This window comes from Staurois parvus, unplaced genomic scaffold, assembly GCF_062004578.1.
Source record: "Staurois parvus isolate SC_StPar_1 unplaced genomic scaffold, SC_StPar_1.0 ptg000604l, whole genome shotgun sequence".
NCBI classification, from domain to species: domain Eukaryota; kingdom Metazoa; phylum Chordata; class Amphibia; order Anura; family Ranidae; genus Staurois; species Staurois parvus.
In genome coordinates, this window is record NW_028318400.1 from 3,207,838 (window position 1) to 3,227,663 (window position 19,826).

The 19,826-nt window shown below is 42.3% G+C and overlaps 1 protein-coding gene across 2 annotated transcripts in view; it reads left to right on the forward strand.

Moving 5' to 3' along the window:
- Nucleotides 1–19,826, forward strand: part of PANK1 (pantothenate kinase 1) — a 75,599-nt gene that overhangs the window by 38,664 nt on the left and 17,109 nt on the right. For both annotated transcript variants that reach the window (XM_089692772.1, XM_089692773.1), the window contains exons 3-5: nt 6,110–6,363; nt 9,949–10,125; nt 19,141–19,264. In XM_089692772.1, the coding sequence (XP_089548898.1) occupies nt 6,110–6,363; nt 9,949–10,125; nt 19,141–19,264 (555 nt within the window). The remainder of the gene's footprint in view (nt 1–6,109; nt 6,364–9,948; nt 10,126–19,140; nt 19,265–19,826) is intronic.

The window sequence follows — 19,826 nt, forward strand, 5'->3', positions numbered from 1 at the left end:
GTTTTTTTTTTTTTGTTTTTTTTTTGAATAAAGGTTTTACATAAATAAAAGCTGATCATTGTAAGAACCCCTGCTAGTGTTAAGTGGTTGGTCTCAACACTCTAGCTGCTACATCTGCAGAACTGTTTGTTCTGTTGAAAAACATCAGACTTTCTAGCAGGATCACCAGGTGAAAACAAAAGAAACATCCCATAAAAAAGAAAACTAATGCAGCCATCACATCTAAGAACTGATAAACTGCAATATGATAAGTTTTGCTTTTGGATTTAATACTGCTTTAAATCTCAACATTAGGTGCAGTTCACACCTGTGCAGTCCATTAAAAAAAATCCTGCTTGCTGCATCTTTTATGCCCTTTCATAAAAATGCACATTATATAGGGTTCAGTGGTAACGCACTGCACAGATGTGAGCTGGCCCTTTATAAAGTGGTTGAAAACCTCAGACATGAAATATGAACAAAGCTTATCCCTCTATAGTGTGAAACCAAGTGACATTTCTGTCTTCTGCTTCCTTCCTTTGCTATCAGCATGCATTACTTCTGACAACTTTTCCTGACACCAAGAGAAAAATGGTGACAGAGAAGGGACTTCCAGCAGACTTTCAGCATCAGCTCTGTTCCTGTGTGCTGTGTGGAGGGGTGTGTGTCTCTTCCTTCCAATCAGCTCTCAGAGCTCTCCTCACTGAGCTCTGCTGAGTGTACCTTCCACCCTGTTTTTTGACAACTCTACAGGCTTTATGAATTCAGCACTTTGGATAGATGTAGAGAAGAGATACAGTTGATAAAGAGGTACCACTTACAGTATATAGGAGGATTTGTTTTATCTGTGTATCACCTGAGGCCAGTCACTTCACTGGGTTTATGTAAGGGTTTAAAATCACTTCAAGGAATTCAGTGGGAAAAATATGCTTCCACTGCCTTCATTAACTTGCCTAAGTTTTTGTTCTATTCCAGTTTTCATTGTCACTGACAACATGTGAAGCCACTAATGTTTGGTAAACATTGAACTGCTGATGATTAGCTGTCCAAGCAGGGGGAGAAGGAATACAGTGTTCATTGTCATTGTGCATTTTTATTGAAAATGACGCATCCAGAGTGTCGGGTGTTGTCTGCATTCATTAGAATAATCCTTTGCTTCCTGTTTAACACAGGCAGAACAGCCTTTCTCGCAGAAGCTTGTTGCATAGCAACAAAAAGAGCATGAAGGGCGAGTGAAACCGGCCTAGCTGGCTGATTGTATTTTTCTCAAGCCTGACAAAGGAACAGTTTGGAGCAGATCTAAACGGCAGCACAATGAAGTACCAGAATTAAAAATAAATAAAATGCAGCCACATTGCCTACAGTGGCTTCTAGATGAAGAGACTTGGAATCAATGTTTTATTTTTTTTATATTGGATAAAAAAAAAAAAAACAACTTGATTAGAGCAAATCGACACCAATTGCCTTTAATATTAATGTAGCTCATTAACAATCGTCTTTCATTGACTGACTGCTCCAAAGAAGGTGAACACTACTTGTTGGGAATGTCAGTATGGCAGTGTTCCTTGTAATGATTTGTTAACCTGTGGGGCAATCAAAGGGTTGACTGTGTGCCGTTTTACATTATATGCTGTCTGTGTGCTTCACTGTAAGCACACTGCTTTGCATGGCTGTGCTATGCACAGCCATGCAAAGCAGTGTGCAGGAGTTGACAGGGGAGAAACTGTTTTGTTTACAAACCGCTCTTCCCCACCATCGGAGATGCTCAGTTATCACCGGGCGTCACAAGGAATCACCAGCCGGGACCCAGTGATTGACAGCCGCAAACGGCGGCACGTGTAGGGAGCACGCACCTCCTACCTGGTACTGCAAAATGATGTTTATATACGTGATTTTGCGCACCGTGATGCCCTGTCGCGGTACTTCTGCTTTAGGGCGGACGGGAAGCAGTTAATAGCAAAAAATATAAATGATTGTTTTTTTGTTTTTTTTTTCTCAAATTTCTCAAAATTGTGGGTCTTTTTTTTTTTTTTTTTTTTTTTCTTTATAACGCAAAAAATAAAAAACGCACAGACTACCAAATACCACCAAAAGAAAGCTCTATTCGTAGGAAAAAAAAGGACATACAGTGAAGAACAGAAGTGTTTGAACACCCTGCGATTTTGCAAGTTCTCCCACTTAGAAATCATGGAGGGGTCTGAACTTCACATTGTAGGTGCATTCCCACTCTGAGAGACAGAATTTTAAAAAAAAAATTCAGGAAATCACATTGTATGATTTTTAAAGAATGTATTTGTCTTGCACTGCTGAACCTAAGTATTTGAACACCTAAGAAACAGCAAGAATTCTGGCTCTCAATGACCTGTTACTGTGCCTTTAAATAGTCCACCTCTATTCCACTCATTAATCTAACTTAGTAGCACCTGTCTGAGCTCTTTAAAGACACCTGTCCACCCCACAGTCAGTCAGATGCCAACTACTACCATGGGCAAGACTAAAGAGCTGTCAAAAGACACCAGAGACAAAATTGTGGACCTCCACAAGGCTGGAAAGGGCTACGGGGCAATTGCCAAGCAGCTTGGTGAAAATAGATCAACTGTTGGAGCAATTGTTAGAAAATGGAAGAGGCTAAAGTTGACTGTCAGTCTCCCTCGGACTGGGGCTCCATGCAAGATCTCACCTCGTGGGGTATCACTGATGATAAGAAAGGTGAGGAATCAGCCCAGAACTACAAGGGAGGAGTTGGTCAATGACATGAAGAGAGCTGAGACCACAGTTTCAAAGGTCACTGTCGGTAGAACTCTACGCCGTCATGGTTTCAAATCATGCATTGCACGGAAGGTTCCCCTGCTCAAGTCATCACATGTCCAGGCCCGTCTGAAGTTTGCCAATGACCACCTGGATGATCCAGAGGAGGCATTGGAGAAAGTCATGTGGTCAGATGAGACCAAAGTAGAACTTTTTGGTCTAAACTTCACTCGTCGTGTTTGGAGGAAAAAGAAGGATGAGTTGCATCCCAAGAACACCATCCCTACTGTGAAGCATGGGGGTGGTAACATCATGCTTTGGGGGTGCTTTTCTGCGAAGGGGACAGGACGACTGCACTGTATTAAGGAGAGGATGAATGGGGCCATTGTGAGATTTTGAGCAACAACCTCCTTCCCTCAGTCAGAGCATTGAAGATGGGTCGTGGCTGGGTCTTCCAACATGACAACGACCCGAAGCACACAGCCAGGATAACCAAGGAGTGGCTCCGTAAGAAGCATATCAAGGTTCTGGAGTGGCCTAGCCAGTCTCCAGACCTAAATTCAATAGAACATCTTTGGGGGGAGCTGAAACTCTGTGTTGCTCAGCGACAGCCCCGAAACCTGACAGATCTAGAGGAGATGTGTGTGGAGGAGTGGGCCAAAATCCCTGTTGCAGTGTGTGCAAACCTGGTCAGGAACTACAGGAAACGTTTGACCTCTGTAATTGTAAACAAAGGCTTCTGTACCAAATATTAACACTGATTTTCTCAGGTGTTCAAATACTTATGTTCAGCAGTGCAAGACAAATAAATTCTTTAAAAATCATACAATGTGATTTCCTGAATTTTTGTTTTTTAATTTTGTCTCTCAGAGTGGGAATGCACCTACAATGTGAATTTCAGACCTCTCCATGATTTCTAAGTGGGAGAACTTGTAAAATCGCAGGGTGTTCAAATACTTCTGTTCCTCACTGTACATTTCATTTGGGTGCAGCATTGCATGACCACGTAATTGTCAGTTAAAATAACGTAGCGCCGTAACGCAAAAAATGGCCTGGTGAGGAAGGGGGGTAAATCCTCAGGAGGGCAAGTGGTTAAAATGTTGGTAATTCCAGAAAATTCTAGAAATGTTTTTGTTTTCATTACATATAAAGCTATTATGTCTGCCTGTATGCATCAATGTTCCTTCAGTGTTTGCGTAGCTAGTAAATACCTGGTTAATCTGCCATTTCCCTGGTCTTCCTTCTTTTGAGTCACAATAAAGTAGCATTCTATCTTCTATCACCTGTGTTGAAACAATCGGTGTCCTTAAAGGATAAGTTCACCTTTCTCAATATGTTACATATTACACCTATATTTAGGGTATAACCTGTAAAATGTTCAGCATCCACCACCTCCCCTTCCGATCCACCCCCTTTGTCACAGCGGGCGGGGGACCTTCTCTACACGCCCGCTGTCACAATTTGAAATCAGGGCAGAGCCTTGCATGGCCTCGTCATTCATTCACAGAGTTTTGTGAATTGATGGCTACAAGTATTCTCAGCCATTGCAGCAGATGGCTTGTAGTTCTCAATGAAATGCGGTGGTGCAGGTGGGCTCTACCATAGTCCATTAAGCTTCCTGGACTTCAATAACTGTCTGCCCATATTGGAAGTATGGACAGACAGTGTACTGACAGTCTGTAGGAGCCTGACATGGCACCTGCAATCTGCTAATCGTGGGTACAATGCTCTAAAGGCTTACAAGGAAAAAAATAATAAATGCACATTTTTTTTACCTGCAAAAAAGTGCATTTATTTTTTTCTAAAGGGGAACTTATCCTTTAATTGTAACGGCACCCCATGCATACATGGGTTTGCATATAATTTTAATGTAAACATTATGTAACGCCAACCAGCAAAGCCTCATATACACTTCTAATATACTTGTAATTTTAAGGAGAAGTACAGCCAAAGCTCGTTTGGCTGTACTTCGTCTGTGGATCACAGTAGTGCAGTTCATTCTGCACTCCTGTTACCCATTTTTCGCCGACAACAGGCTAAATTCTGCTGATTGCTGACGTCACTCAGCCATTCTAGGCTGGGGAAAGATCCCAACTTTAAAGTCAGGCTCTCAGTGAGCTGCTGAGAGCCTGAGCTGCTCCAGCTCCCTCCACAGTTCAATGCTGCAGTGAGCATGGGGGGGGCACAGCAGGGAGAAATGAGCAATCACCAGTATCTGGTCGCTCAGTTCTCACCCTTAAAGCCAGCGGGGGACAAATGCAGCATCGGATCAATACTACATTCACCTAGGTAAGTATGATTTAAAAAATACTCCATACTTCTCTTTTAGGAAATAATTTTCAATATTTTTAAATTGTCAGCTTAAGATACTTGAAAATACTTAGTGATCCTGCCATGACAGAACTTGTTCAGGCACTTACTGTTATAGGGTGACAACATTGTCCCTGTGTTCCAACTGTGCTCCTCTGTTGTCACAATAGGCATCTGGTAGGAGCGTAGGCCTTCTGTTCAGGCTGTGGAGGATGAAAGCAAGACGTGCGGTTTCAGTGCCTACACACCCCACTTCCCCCTGATGCTACCTTATGTGGGGGAACACAATATATATTGGACTAAATATTCTAATGTATTTAACAAAACCGTTCTGATGAACTGTCTAAAGCTGCTCTAAGCTACAGAGAATGCTGTTCAGACTCTTTGGAGGAGGAGCACTGCTATGATATTTAACAATGATAAAGTGTGTTTGAGGCTTTTGATGCCTATAGAAAACAAAATGCCAACACTGCTCCATGAACAGTAAATCATTACCAAATCCAGCCATTTTACTGTCTTCTATAGGAATCAAAAGCTCAAATACACTTGATCAGTGTCAAATTTCACAGCTTTGCTCCTCCCCCAAAGAGCCCGTATAGCACTCTCAGAATTGTCTGTCATCCTATGGAAAGAGTGAGGCCCTCTAAATATTAATGTGGCTGGTTTGATGATGATGAGGCGCAGAGATCTTTCACCTAAAGTCTAAAGAATAATAGGCTGGGGGAAGGAGAGATACAACCATGCTTACCCAGAGCTTGTTTATTGGGTGAACTGACCCTTTTATTTGGCACTGTAGTCAGTTTTTGCACAATATTTTGCTTATTGATACAGAATCTTTTATGTTTATCAGTATTTAGCATATCAGGATTTGCCAATAAACGATAGATGCCCAAAGTGCAGAGCAATCATTAATTTCATCATGTACTTTGTTTATATGTGTTATGCAATATCCAATATGTACAGGAGAGCAAAGTGCTGTCAGATAGCTCTTTGCCCTTGTATTTGGAGAAATTGTCTCCTCTGCTCTACTTACACCTGCTTATTCATTAACTTAATGTTTCTCTCTGTCTAGATAGCTGACCTCCAGCTCCATAAACTGGATGAACTGGACTGCTTGATCCAGGGCCTTCTCTACATGGATTCAGTAGGATTTAATGGACGACCAGAGTGTTATTATTTTGAAAACCCAACGGACCCAGAGCAGTGTTTGAAGAAGCCATATTGCCTTGATAATCCTTACCCTATGTTGCTGGTTAATATAGGGTCGGGAGTCAGTATCCTTGCAGTATATTCTAAAGACAACTATAAAAGAGTAACTGGGACCAGGTATCTAATATTTTTTAAGCTATTACCTATTAAGATATATCAAAACATTCAAAGCATTGGGAAGCAGTAAGGCCACACACATCATTGCACACATCACTTTCTTTATGACCAGGAGGCTGTTGTGCCGTGTGACTTGAATGATTCTGGTCAGATGGATTTAACAGGGTTTTTGGTTTGACTCCTAGCCATATTACTATACACTAACCAGCCATAATTTCATGGCCACATATAGGTTAGGTGAATAGGATTATCTTGTTACAATGGCATCTGCAAGTGGGTGGGATATATTGGGCAGCAAGTGAACATGATGTCCCTGTGATGAAAGCATAAAAAATTGTCATCAGTTACTTGCATATGGGACTTTGCAGTTGCCAAGCAATCGGGATGGCCGTGCTGACCCGTGTCCACAACCAAAAGCACCTACAATGGGCATGAGAGCATCAGAACTGGACCATGGAGCAATGGAAGAAGGTGGCCTGGTCTGATTAATCATTTTTTTCTTTTACATCATGTGGCTAGCTGGGTGTACTTACATGGGGAAGAGATGACACCAGGATGCAGTATTGGAAGAAGGAAAGCTGGCAGAGGCAGTGTGATGCTTTGGGCAATGTTCTGCTGGGAAACCTTGACTGCTGCCATTCATGTGGATGTTTCTTGCCATGTACCAACTACCTAAACATCGTTGGTGAACAAGTACATCCCTTCATGGAAACGGTATTTCCAGATGGCAGTGGCCTTTTGTCAGCAAAATAATGTGCCCTACCACACTGCAAAAGTGGTTCAAGAATGGTTTGAGGAACACAACATTACGTTTGAGTTGTGGAATTGGCCTCCAAATTTTGCACATCTCAATCTAATCGGGCATCTGTGGGATGTCTAATCCATGGAGGCTTCACCTTGCAACTTATTATGGGACTTGAAGGATCTGTTACTGACAGCTTGGTGCCAGATACTACAGCATGCCTTCAGAAGTCTAGTGGTGTCCATACCTCCATGGGTGAGGGATGTTTTGGCAGCAAAAGGGGGACCTACTTAATATTAGGTGGGTGGTCATACAGTTATGGCTGATCGGTGTATACGGTCCAATGAAAGAGCCAAACAAATGTCCAGAAGTTTTATTGATAATCTTAATTCAAAGAAGAAAAATCCAACATGTTTCAAGGGCCAACCAGACACCTCACTTTGTCAATCTCAGAATAAGCAGATACCAAATATATTTGCACTATATTTTTCTGCTTGAAACTGTTTCACAAGGCAAGTTATGCAATGGTAATAAGTGCAGCAAAGGTTCTTTTTGTTCTGCTACCACTTTTGTAAAAAATATTGGACTCTGGGATGTTTGTTTGGCACTTTCATTGGACTGTATATATGTGGATTCTCATTTCTGGTTTTTCCCTGTTTTTCAGGGGGTGTTGTGGAGTGCTGCTGAACCAGAGCTAGTGTGCCCAGTGATATTTTGATTGACCCATTGAAAATTTGTATTTAGCATTATTAATGTGACCGAGGCTGTTAGTAACACCTTGAATAAACACTTCAAAGGTGCAAGCTAATGGGAACACTCATGGTGTATTCCCACTTCTATACACTATTGTTGGTAGACATACATGGTCAGATGTAGCTCTATTTCCTGATGCTTTGAAGCCCATCTTATTGTATTCTAGATCCTCTACCTATGAACCATTCAGGTATGCCTCAGTTCCAGACCTCAAGGCCTTGTAATGTTGGCCATTCATGTGAGGAGTTTGTAGCGAGTTTTCCCTTGAATTTTTGTTGAAGTTGAACAAAATGGTACATGGCAATCTTCCAGGCATTGCTTGGTCAGTTTCAGACTTTGAGCATCCAAATGATCAACAACAGTTTAAAGTGATCAGTACCACTGTAATCCGATTGAAGACAATTTGTTAATATTATCCATCTCAATTGTTGGCCATCAAATCACTTCAAACAGTGAAGGGTTGGCTGGGAACAGCTGAGGCAAACATTTCTAAAATTGCCTTAATATTAGGAGGCTTCTGGCTATTCTGGAATAGCTTTCCAATTCTCTTTACCGATTCACAGAGTCCTCATTTCCTTGGCAGTCTTTATATTACACGGTATAATACACCTAGGCAGAAGCCCATCATGGTAGGCTGTGATCCTATGCGATCATTTGATGACTGACCAGCATGAGCACTCATTTAATAAGGGTTTTATTGTTGTTATTATTGTACAAAATTTATGTAGAGCGAACAGTTTGCGTAGTGCTTTACAATCTAAAGGGAGACGGTACAATAACAATGTAATTAAGTACAAGAGGGTTAAGAGGGCTCTGCTCGAAAGAGCTTACAATCTAATGGGGGGGGGGGCAAAAAGGTTATAACTGTGAGAGATAAGCTAATGGAGAAGTTAAAATTTCAGTTGTTAGGTGGAGGCAGGATAGGCTTCTCTGAAGAGATGAGTTATCAGGGATCGCTTAAAGGTGGATAGAGTAGGAGATAGACAGATTTAGGTAGAGAGTTCCAGAGGATGGGAGAGGCTTTGGCGAAGTTCTGGAGGCAAGCATGGGAAGAGGAGACAAGGGAGCTAGATAGCAGGAGGTCTTGGGAGGAGTGGAGAGGATGGTTTGGGTAATATTGGGAGACAAGATTGGTGATGTAGCTCGGGGCAGAGCTGTAAATGGAATTGTGTGATGATGTTACTCTTTTGAATTTAATTCACTGGGCAATCTGAAGACAGTGGAGGGATTGGCAGAGAGGAGTGACAGACGCGAAGCGGTTGGTAAGGTAGATGAGTCTGGCAGCAGCATTCATGATAGACTGAAGAGGGGATAGCCTATGGAGAGGTAAGCCTATGAGAAGGGAGTTGCAATACTTAAAGTGGTACTTCCCATTTTGGGTGGAGCTCCACTTTAAGTCTTTGTCTCCCGCTCCCCGTTAAGGATTGGTACCTTTGGGGAGCAGGTATCTGAATTTGACAGGTACCCACTCCCACTTCCGCTGCGATTGCCTAGGCGATTGGAAGCAGAGGTTGTCCTCCCCCCTCCCTCCCCGTAGTCTTCTGGGACACGTGACAGGTCTCAGAAGACTACAAGGCCATTCACAAAGCGCAGCACTTCTCACGAATGCACAATAGGCACCCGGCTGTGAAGCCGCAAGCTGTCACAACTGGGTGCCCACACTGAAGAAGACGGCAGGTGAAACAGGTAAGTGTCTGTATTTTAAAAGTCAACAGCTACAGTTTTTGTAGCTGCTCACTTTTATTTTTATTTTTTCAGGTGGAACTCCACTTTAAGGCAAGCCATAACTAGGGAGGGAATGAGTAGCTTGTTGGTTTCATTATTTAACAAAGGGCGAATTTTAGAGATGTTATGGAGGTGAAGTCTACAAGCTTTTGACAGTGATTGGGTTTGGTCCAAAAGGACAGGTCAGAGTCCATGATTACACCTAGCACCCTGGCATGAGAGGAGGGACTGATAGTTGTATTCTTGATGGAAAAGTCCCAAGTAATTCTAGCCATAATAAGGTTATATAAAATTTGTGTATTACAGAAAAAAAAGCTTATTGATATTTTTAATTCTTTTACAATTTTATTTCCTAATCTATTTAGTCTGGGAGGAGGAACATTCCTTGGCCTGTGCTGCTTGCTGACGGGTTGTGAAACATTTGAAGAGGCTTTGGAAATGGCTGCTAAAGGAGACAGCACAAATGTCGATAAACTTGTGAAAGACATCTATGGTGGGGACTACGAACGCTTCAGTCTTCAGGGCTCTGCTGTTGCCTCTAGGTAATAACTATACAGTAACACTAGTTGTTGAGTCTAAAAAATGTATAGAAACACTTTAATGCTAAGTTCACACTTGCTTATTATCTGAATCTATCCCTGGTGTGTACAGCAAGCATTTTCAAAGCGATTGCAGAGCGTCATGTACCTGGTAAGGGAGCCTGACGTGGAGGTGAGGGCGTCCTGCTCAGTGCGCCTGATAGAGTAGACAGGGAACACGAGCCAGGAGTAGCACGAATGCCGGGTATGTCTGTGCTGTCAGCTGATGGTGTGTCGTTGGGACGAACAGGATGCAGGTGAGCTGCGGATACAGGTCAGCGGAAGATGCAAGTAGCAGGAGCAGCAGCAGGCAGGGTTAGGCAGTACTGCAGATAACAAGGCACAAGCTGAGGAAGAAGCAGAGTCAGACAAGCTGGGCGATAACTAACAAGCAGATCAGGTACAGGGAGCAGGCAGAGAGTAGTCAGAGTCAAGCTGGGTCGGGGCGGGCGGAGTTCAAACGAGGTCAGGACAGATCAGGTAAGCAACATAATCGGAGTACACAAACAGCAGATGAGGGGATTGGGAAGACCAGAAGGCAGTGTTTCCTAGTGCAGCATCAGTTTAAATAGCCCGTCTGGCGCCAGTCGGATGCGCAGAGATCCGACTGCCAAGGACCTGACACTGGAGCATAACTGTGCGCCTGCATGTACTTTACTTTCCCTGACACAGAGCCTTCAGAAAGTTTTTATGCCATACATGAGATGCTGCGCCTCCCTGCAATTATAAAGTGCAAAAACAATATACTGTTCTACTGTGCAGCTGTATACAACACCATAAAAATATAGTATTACAAGTTAATCACAATAAAAATTGTGTATATACACTGCTCAAAAAACTTAAAGGAACACTTTGAAAACACATCAGATCACAATGGGGGAAAAATCTCATTCTAGATATCTCTACTGATATGGACTGGGTAATGTGTTAGGAATGTAAGGATGATGGAAATAAAAATCGTTTGATGGAAATAAAAATCATCAACCTACAGAGGACTGAATTCAAAGACACCTCGAAAATTAAAGTGAAAAAATTATGCTGCAGGCTAGTCAATTTTCCTGAAATCTCATTGCAGCAACTCAAAATGGTACTCAGTAGTTTGTATGGCCCCCACATGCTTATGCATACCTGACATCTGGGCATTCTCCTAATGAGACAACAGATGGTGTCCTGGAGTACTTCCTCCCAGATCTGGACCAGGGCATCACTGATCTCCTGGACAGTCTGAGGTGCAATCTGTCGGATGGACTGAACATGATATCCCAGAGGTGTTCTATTGGATTTAGGTGAGGCAAGCGTGGGGGCCATTCAATGGTATCAATTCCTTCATCTTCCAAGAACTGCCTGCATACTCTCGCCACATGAGGCTGGGCATTATCATGCACCAGGAGGAACCCAGGACCCACTGCACCAGCGTAGAGTCTGACAATGGGTCCAAGAATTTCATCCCGATACCTCATGGCAGTCAGGGTGCCATTGTCTAGCCTGTAGAGGTCTGTGCGTTCCTCCATGGATATGCCTCCCCAGACCATCACAGATCCATCACCAAAACAGTCATGCTGAACGATGTTACAGACAGCATAATGTTCTCTACGGATTTTCCAGATCCTTTCACATCTGTCACATGTGCTCAGGGTGAACCTGCTATCATCTGTAAAAAGCACAGGGCGCAAGTGGCAGACCTGCCAATTCTGGTGTTCAATGGCAAATGCCAATCAGGCTCTATGGTGCCGGGCAGTGAGCACAGGGCCCACTAGAGGACGTCGGGCCCTCAGGCCACTCTCATGAAGTCTGTGTCTGATTGTTTGGTCAGAGACATACACACCAGTGGCCTGCTGGAGGTCCTTTTTTAGGGCTCTGGCAGTACTCATCCTGTTCCTGCTTGCACAAAGGAGCAGATACCGGTCCTGCTGATGGGTTAAGGACCTTCTACGGTCTCTCCTAGAGTACTGGACTGCCTGTGCAACCTCTGTAGGGTCCAGGTATCACCTCATGCTGAGACCGACCCTAGCCAAATGCAAAACTAGTGAAAAACAGAAAAGATAAGTAGGAAAAAATGTCAGTGGCCTCCACCTGTAAAACTATTTCTGTTTTGGGGGTCGTTTCAGTGGCCCATCTAGTGCACCTGTTAATTTCATTAACACCAAAGCAGCTGAAACTGATTAACAACCCCCTCTGCTACTTAACTGACCAGATCAATATCCCAGGAGTTTAATTGACTTGAAGCTATGCTCTGATTAAATAGTGTTCCTTTAATTTTTTTTGAGCAGTGTATTACAAATACCTAAATTGCCATATTCATTAAAAATAAATAAATAGAATTAACAACTTCAAGTCTCATTAAAGTGTCCACAGTTTATATGTATATACCTTCAATTAACTTCCAAAAATATACGTGTCACCTCCTAGGTTGTTTAAACAAAAATGTGTATCCACCACCGTTCAATCTTGCATTCACCTCCACTCATAGACCTGTCCTCTTACAGGTCATCAGCGCTTGTTTCTCTTAAATGAGGTCCTTTGTTCTGCTCCTCTCTTATTTACAGACTCCGTACGTATATTTTTGGAAGATAATTGAAGGCATATACATATAAACTGTGGACACTTTAATGGGACTTGAAGTTGTTGATTCTGTTTATTTTAATGAATATAGTAATTTAGGTGTTTGTAATATATACACAATTTTAATTGTTGTGGTTAACTTGTAATATTAGATTTTGTTATGGTGTTTTCTATGGTTGCAGAGTATATTTTCTTTGCACTTTATAATTACAGGGAGGTGAAACAGCACATGGCATATTCGTTTATATAATATTGCAGTTGTTTTAGTTTACTGGTTCAGTAACATTCACATAAAGTGGGTGCAGGATAACCATAGAAAATTTGCTTTCAGCAAGCTTTGTTGAAGCTTTTAAAAAGTATCATTCAGCTTCCATTTGGAAATGTTAAATACAGATTACTAGGAGTGCTGACTTTCACTTTAAACAGGCTGACTAGCAGACTTCACTACAACTTCAGCCTTGTTGGAAGCCTGTTGAAGCCTGCTAGCAGCTTGTTTAAAGCGACAGTCAGTATTCCCATTAAGATCTGTGAATAACCTTTCCATACAGGAGCTGAAGAGAGCTTTTAGGCCCCTTGCACACGGGGCATTGAGCCACTTTGTCCCAATCTCGTGCTTTCATGCAACAGGGAAGCACAGGTACAGCGTCCAGTCTCACTGCCTGTCAGTCTGTGACCTGCAGAAATGTGCTGCGGCTTGAAACTGTATTGAGCAGCCCGTTTGTTCAGGGATATATGCCTGGAATGAAGGCATTCTGTGTTGCTTGAAGCTTCATAAAAGTTTGCTGTTTACAAACACCCTTGGAAACTAGGCCTAAAAGAGCGAATACCTATTACAAATGTAATAGGGATTGTTTATTTTTGCATTTGGGCAATAGGCAGTTGCATCTCAGTTTTACCGCCCCTCCTTGAGCTGTAAAAGCAGCCCAGTAGGATTGTACACATGCTATGGGCGCAGCAAAAATTATACCCCCTGCTGTGTTCGTCGGGCAGTACTGCTACTGAACACGACCCATTCAAGTGAATAGGACCACTCCTTAAAAGCGTGCAATGCATTTGGTTATGGTGCTGTCTAAAACAGGCAGTGAGGAGGCAACATATTGATTACTGCCTGTCAGATGCCTCTAAAGAGTAGTCTACCACAAATCTCTGTGGGGTGACATGATTGTGCTGCAAGTGTACATAACTTAATGTAACTAATAACCACTGACCTGCAACATACAATGTGACTGCTGGTATGCCAGCTGTATAAAATTGAGCATTGTATAAAACTGAACAGCTGCAACAAACTCGGTCACAGTACTGCCAATCTTATCATTTACTCAACTCCACAGCACTGTTCAGTAAGGAAAGAACCATACATACATATATTTATTGAAAGGATAATGACAACAATAGTTTCCGAAATGCAAAAAACGTTATATAGCATAGTCTAAATAGCATCTACAGCAGGGGTAGGCAACTTTGGGAGGTGGAAATGTACCTGAACATCATGAAAGAGATTAAAGATCACCAGGGTTCAGCGCCATTTAAAAAAAAAAAAGAAAAAAAAAAGGAAATTAGCACGGCCTAACGAAATGGTAAGGAAAATGTATAAAAATAATATAATAAAACAAATGTCACTGTAAAAATACAAACTTGACCTACCTTAAAAATGGACAGTGTCAGTCAGTAGGGCAATGGACAATGTGTCAGTAGGGCAGAGATTGTTGTCCATCAGTAGAGCAGTGGATGGTGTCAGCCAGCAGGGCAGTGGATGGTGTTAGCAGGGCAGTGGACAGTATCAGCAGGGCAGTGGATGGTGTCAGTGGTTTTTTTATTTAAAATATTTTTTTTCACAATTTTTTTAGGATCCCTGTTGAAAGGGGAGCACTTGGGGGAGGGGCCAGGCAGCAGAAAATAGGAGGAACAAGGGCAGGAGGGGCAGCAGGGGAGGCGTTTACTAGAACCAGTCCCCTGGATTTTCCTCCTGCAGCAGCTGTATGCTGGCGGGAGAGCAAGGAGGAGATTCTAGCTTTCAGCTGCTCCAGGACAATAACGGGGATCGTCGGAAGGCATCTATTTTAAAAATCTAAACTCCCAGCAAGTGACTTTTTACTGCCCCCCAGCTACCCTGGTGCCCTGAGGCGGCTGCCTTATGGCACCAGGGTAGGGAGTTGGGGCAGAAAAATCCAATCCCCAGCGGTGCCCAGTGGGAGGGGGACCAGCACCTATAAGGTGGAGGTAGGCAGTGCAGGTACCTGTTCGCGGTCTACCTGTCACCTGACCGCAGTTGACGGGTAGACTGCGATCAACGGGTTGCCGACCCCCGATCTACAGTATGTGTTGTGAGTAATAACCAAGAGCATAAAGCTTTAGGTGCAAAATAAAAGTAATTAGGTTTCTCTGTGGGATTTCAGGGCTGATTCTCAGTGATGTGAAGAGGAACATGGAGGACATGTCCTGCATATGTTTTAATTTTAAATATGTCTGTTTTGGGCATTCTCACATGGATGCAGCCTTAGAGCTAAAACTTGTGGAATTATAGGGTCCATACAATTGGGAGGGGGTCTTGGGGCAGATTCAAAAAAGTATGTTGAGCTTGGAATGCCCAGCAAAGAGCTAGAGTCTTTGGCTGGGAAAAGGGATTCCTTGCCCAGCCTGCTTAGTTTGTTCCTTCAAGAGCCCCGTAAGTGAATGTAAACCATCACCGTGTAAAACAATCCATTCAGAGAAATGAAAGGCAAAACATTTGTGTATAGATATAAAAAAAATGTAAATACCTATTATTTTATACCTTCTGTTCTCAACTGTAGAAGAACTAGGGGAGGAGAAACAGCATCACACCGATTTTTGTTTTTTTTGTTTTTTTCTCAGTGAATGGCTGTGCAGGGGGCAGGGGTGTGTCAGAACAAGTCTGATCATTGGAGGAGAGCAGGCTGAGTTCCCAGTCAGAAAATTGACAAGTGTGGTCAGTTTTTAATCGAAAAGCACAGGGACTGGCAGAGAACACCAGGGTTTTCACACAAAGGAAGCAATGCAAAGAGAACAGGATAGTTTTTCATACATGGTACAGCAGGCACATATAAAAAATATGAAATGTTGGGTTTACATATTCTTTAAACAGTGCGATTACAGGTTTTATGAGGTAACCATATATATATATATTTGTCACAATAACATCCAGGTAGGTGCAGTCCAACAGTCACATAGCCACTGCCAGAATACAGCTGCCTACTTCTAAACAGGAAAAAATCAATTTGTTGTTCTCACACAATGCTGGAAAAATGCTTTAAACAGAGACCAATTACAGTACAAAAAAGGAGCAGTCGATAAAAAGGTGTAGGCGGTGCTTCGATGGAAGGATCTTACAGCAAGTGCTGAATCAATGTTCAGGATCACATGACCTTCACATTCATAAATCACATCCAGCCATTCTTCCCATGTAGGGACCAACCAGCCAGGCATCCACATGCTTACCCACCACCCAACTATGTACAACAGGTAACAAGTGTCATCCCTAAACGTCTGACCCCACCATGCTTTGGCAGTGCAGGCCGTCATGTCTCTAATTAACAACCCAAGAGGAGTATCTGACTTATCAACATTATTCCTCAGAATTGTCCCTCTTCCCTTTATTACAGACTTATCTAAATTGTTCAGGTTTCATGAGAAAAGCAAATCTATTGAGAAAGTACTACCCCACCCATCAGGAGATCTTGTGTGTGATTTCTGTGTAACCCAGGTGTAGGCAATCCATGAAAGGATAATTGAAAAGTCAATAGACTCAGCTATAGACAATGAGCAAACAACAATAGTGTAAATTAACCAAAACAAACTAAACAATGCAAACAATATACAAGGTAAGTGAATGGTAATTAGGGAAGGGATAGGACTGGGACAAGAAGGACAGGGAAATAATGATCAACAGGATAGGGAACAAGCATGTCATAATTCAAGACTGGGAAACTAGATGGCCAGAGCAACAAGGTAATAGGCAAAGAAATTGGCAGAAAGCAGGGAATATCCGATTGCCTCTCGGGGGGATCAGGAAGGAATTTTTTTCCCCTACTGGAGCAAATTGGATTATGCTTTGTTGGTGATTTTTTTCCCTTCCTCTGGATCAACTGTGGGCATAGGATTGTGTATATGGATTGTATATTTTTTTTCTTTTTATTGGATGTATTATCTTTTTTTTCAACCAGACTAACTATGTAATATCCAAGTGTTGAAGAGGGGAAATATAAAGTATTCAAGCAGCTAGGAACAGCTTTTGATTTAAAGCAGAGCTTCAGCCAAAAGGTGAAGATCTTCTTTAAGTCCTCCTACCCCCTCCTCTACCTGATTTGGCATGTAATTTGTTTTGGAGGGAGGGGGGTAAAGTGGGTAACTAGCTTTGACTGGTACTGGCTCCACTTCCACTCGGATCACCTAAGCGATCTGAGCGGAAGTGTACCTCTCTCCCTTCCTCCCCGAAGTCTTCTAGGACAAGTCCCAGAAGACTACAGGACCATTTACAAAGCACAGCATGACTTGCGCATGTGCAATGGACATCTGGTTTTGAAGCTGCAAGTTGTCACAGCCAGGTGCCAACACCTAAGATGCTGGCACTGGGAACCCGAAGGCTAGTGAAGATCTAGCGTGGGTGAGGACAGCGCTGGATCCCAGGACATAGTCAGCAACTACAGGATTTGCAGCTGCTGACTTTTAATTTTCTGTTACAGAGTGGAGAACTGCTTTTAATAGTTTGGCTGGGGGTCTCCAAACTGTGGCCTGAGGGCCAGATGTGGCCCTTTTCTAGCCTTTGTCCTGCCCCTGGGGCACTATTCCTTCCAATGATATGAGACACTATTCCTCTCACTAACACTGGGGCAGTATTTCTTCCATTGATATCTATGATGTGGTACTATGACTTCTACTCATACCAATGATGGGGCACTATTCCTCCTCCTACTTTATTCTCTTATGCTTGGCTTGGGACATTTTCTACCCCCACCGGTGACAGAAATAAACTCTGAAGGACAATAAACTGGCCCTTTGTTTGAAACGTTTGGAGACCCCTGGTATAGGGTTATGTGTTGGAAGGAGTCACCTGCTTGTGGCTATTGGAACCACATGATGTATAGAGACAGATATAGAACAGACATACATGGATCGAAATTCGGCCAACTTTCAATCCATGTATGGCTGTTCCCAATGAACAGAATTCAATCTAATGATCGTCTTCTTTTGAAAGGGAGTGTTGGAAAACTTTTGTCGATCAGTGGCTGCAGATGCTGAGCAGTGTATTCTGACAGCGGTGAGTTCTCACTGTCAGAATGCTATGGCATGGCAGAGAGGATTCCTCTATCCACCTTGATTGTATGAAGGGGGGAAATCTCTTTATCTATGGGCAGCCTTACTGACAAATCTTCACTCATTAAACTGCATGAATACTCACTCAGTTCAGTTATTCAGTCATGTGATGAGCAAATTCCTGTTCACTTTTGATAACCCAGTTTATGTGCAGCTGACCACTGGAATGTGCATTTTCACATGATTGAAGTGGATATCCACACAGTTTGAGTGAAGATTTTCAACTCCTTTACTAAAGCTGGCCATACATTATACAATTTTCTTTGCTTCAATTATGGGTTGATGGGGGAGATCACACCTGCTGTGCTGTTGTGTTCTGACAGCAGGAGGTTTTCCAGCCATCAGAAAGCTATGAGCAATACTATAACCAGCAGCAGAAATTGTATGAAAAAGAAATGACAGGCTGGTTGTACTGAAGTCGATGGGTAGATCAACATCAGTACAGCCAGCCTGCCCATAGATGGATCTAAATATGGCCGGTGCCTGCTGAACCAGCCAAATCCGTCCGTCCATGACTGGCTTAAATCAGCCTGCTAGTCTGGTGAAGCACAGTGTCAATAGAAAGGATTATACGAAAGTGGCTTTATGAAACTACCCTGCCATCCAACAATGAATCATGAAAAAAAAAAAACTTACCAGTGCTGAACAGAATGGCACTTTGGACTATGTCACATGATCATATGTCTAGGCACTTGGTCGCTTTACTTTAGCTACAACATTCTGAGGATTAGCATGGGAAAGCTTTTTTATAAGCAATTATTCATTAAAGGGAGTACCGTGATGGATGGGAAAGATTGTGTTTTTCATGTCATGTTGTCATTCAGTATACGTAATCCATACCTAACCTTCATTTTAATTTATATCAGTGAAAATGAGTTTTTCACTGATTATAATTTTGTACACCTTTAGGGAAGGGTGTTGATTTGTGTTGTGGGGGAGTCACAGTAATTGGAGGTGGTTATTGTATATATACTTCATTTTAATTTGCCACAAAAAATGTAAAAAGCATATGCATCAGTGGATAAAAGCATGTTACTTCTGATAGTTAATTCTTTTTATTGTTTCAAATTTTTCTCCCTAAAAAAGTTTTGGCCATATGATGAGCAAGGAAAAAAGAGATACCATCAGTAAGGAGGACTTGGCAAGAGCGACACTGGTTACCATTACAAATAACATAGGGTCAATTGCCCGTATGTGTGCCCTTAATGAGGTAAGAGTTAAGTTTTGCAATAATCAATTTCAGTGACATTTAAAGAATTGCCTAATGTCAATTACACCTAACATTTTAAAATGTATTCCATTCTTTGGTAACAACTGTCACTGTGCAAGTTTTTATAGTGCCTCTGTCACTACTACATACCAGATAACACAAGGGTGACTCGAATGCAATTAATGCTTCGCAACCAATCAGATATTTTTTTAGATTTTGTCAGTTATATGTGAAATTTGCAACGTTTTATCTGATTGGTTTCTCTTTCGTTTACATTCATGTACAGAAAGAAGCTAAAACTGCATAATTCTAAATAAAATGACATTCTCTTCAGCTGCTTTACATGCTAACATCAACTGTATTTATGCTGAAATCAGATGGGAAATTAGTTTTTAGTGGAAAAGATGTGTTTTGTTGAATGTGCTTTTTCAGTGCACAACATCCTGTTTATAAAGCAAAATATTCAAAGAGGTCAGAAGTGTGCTATGCTCCTAAAATCTTGTTAATTAAGCAGGACAGGAGTGCAAGAAATCCAATACAAAGAGTCGACGCATTTCAGCCC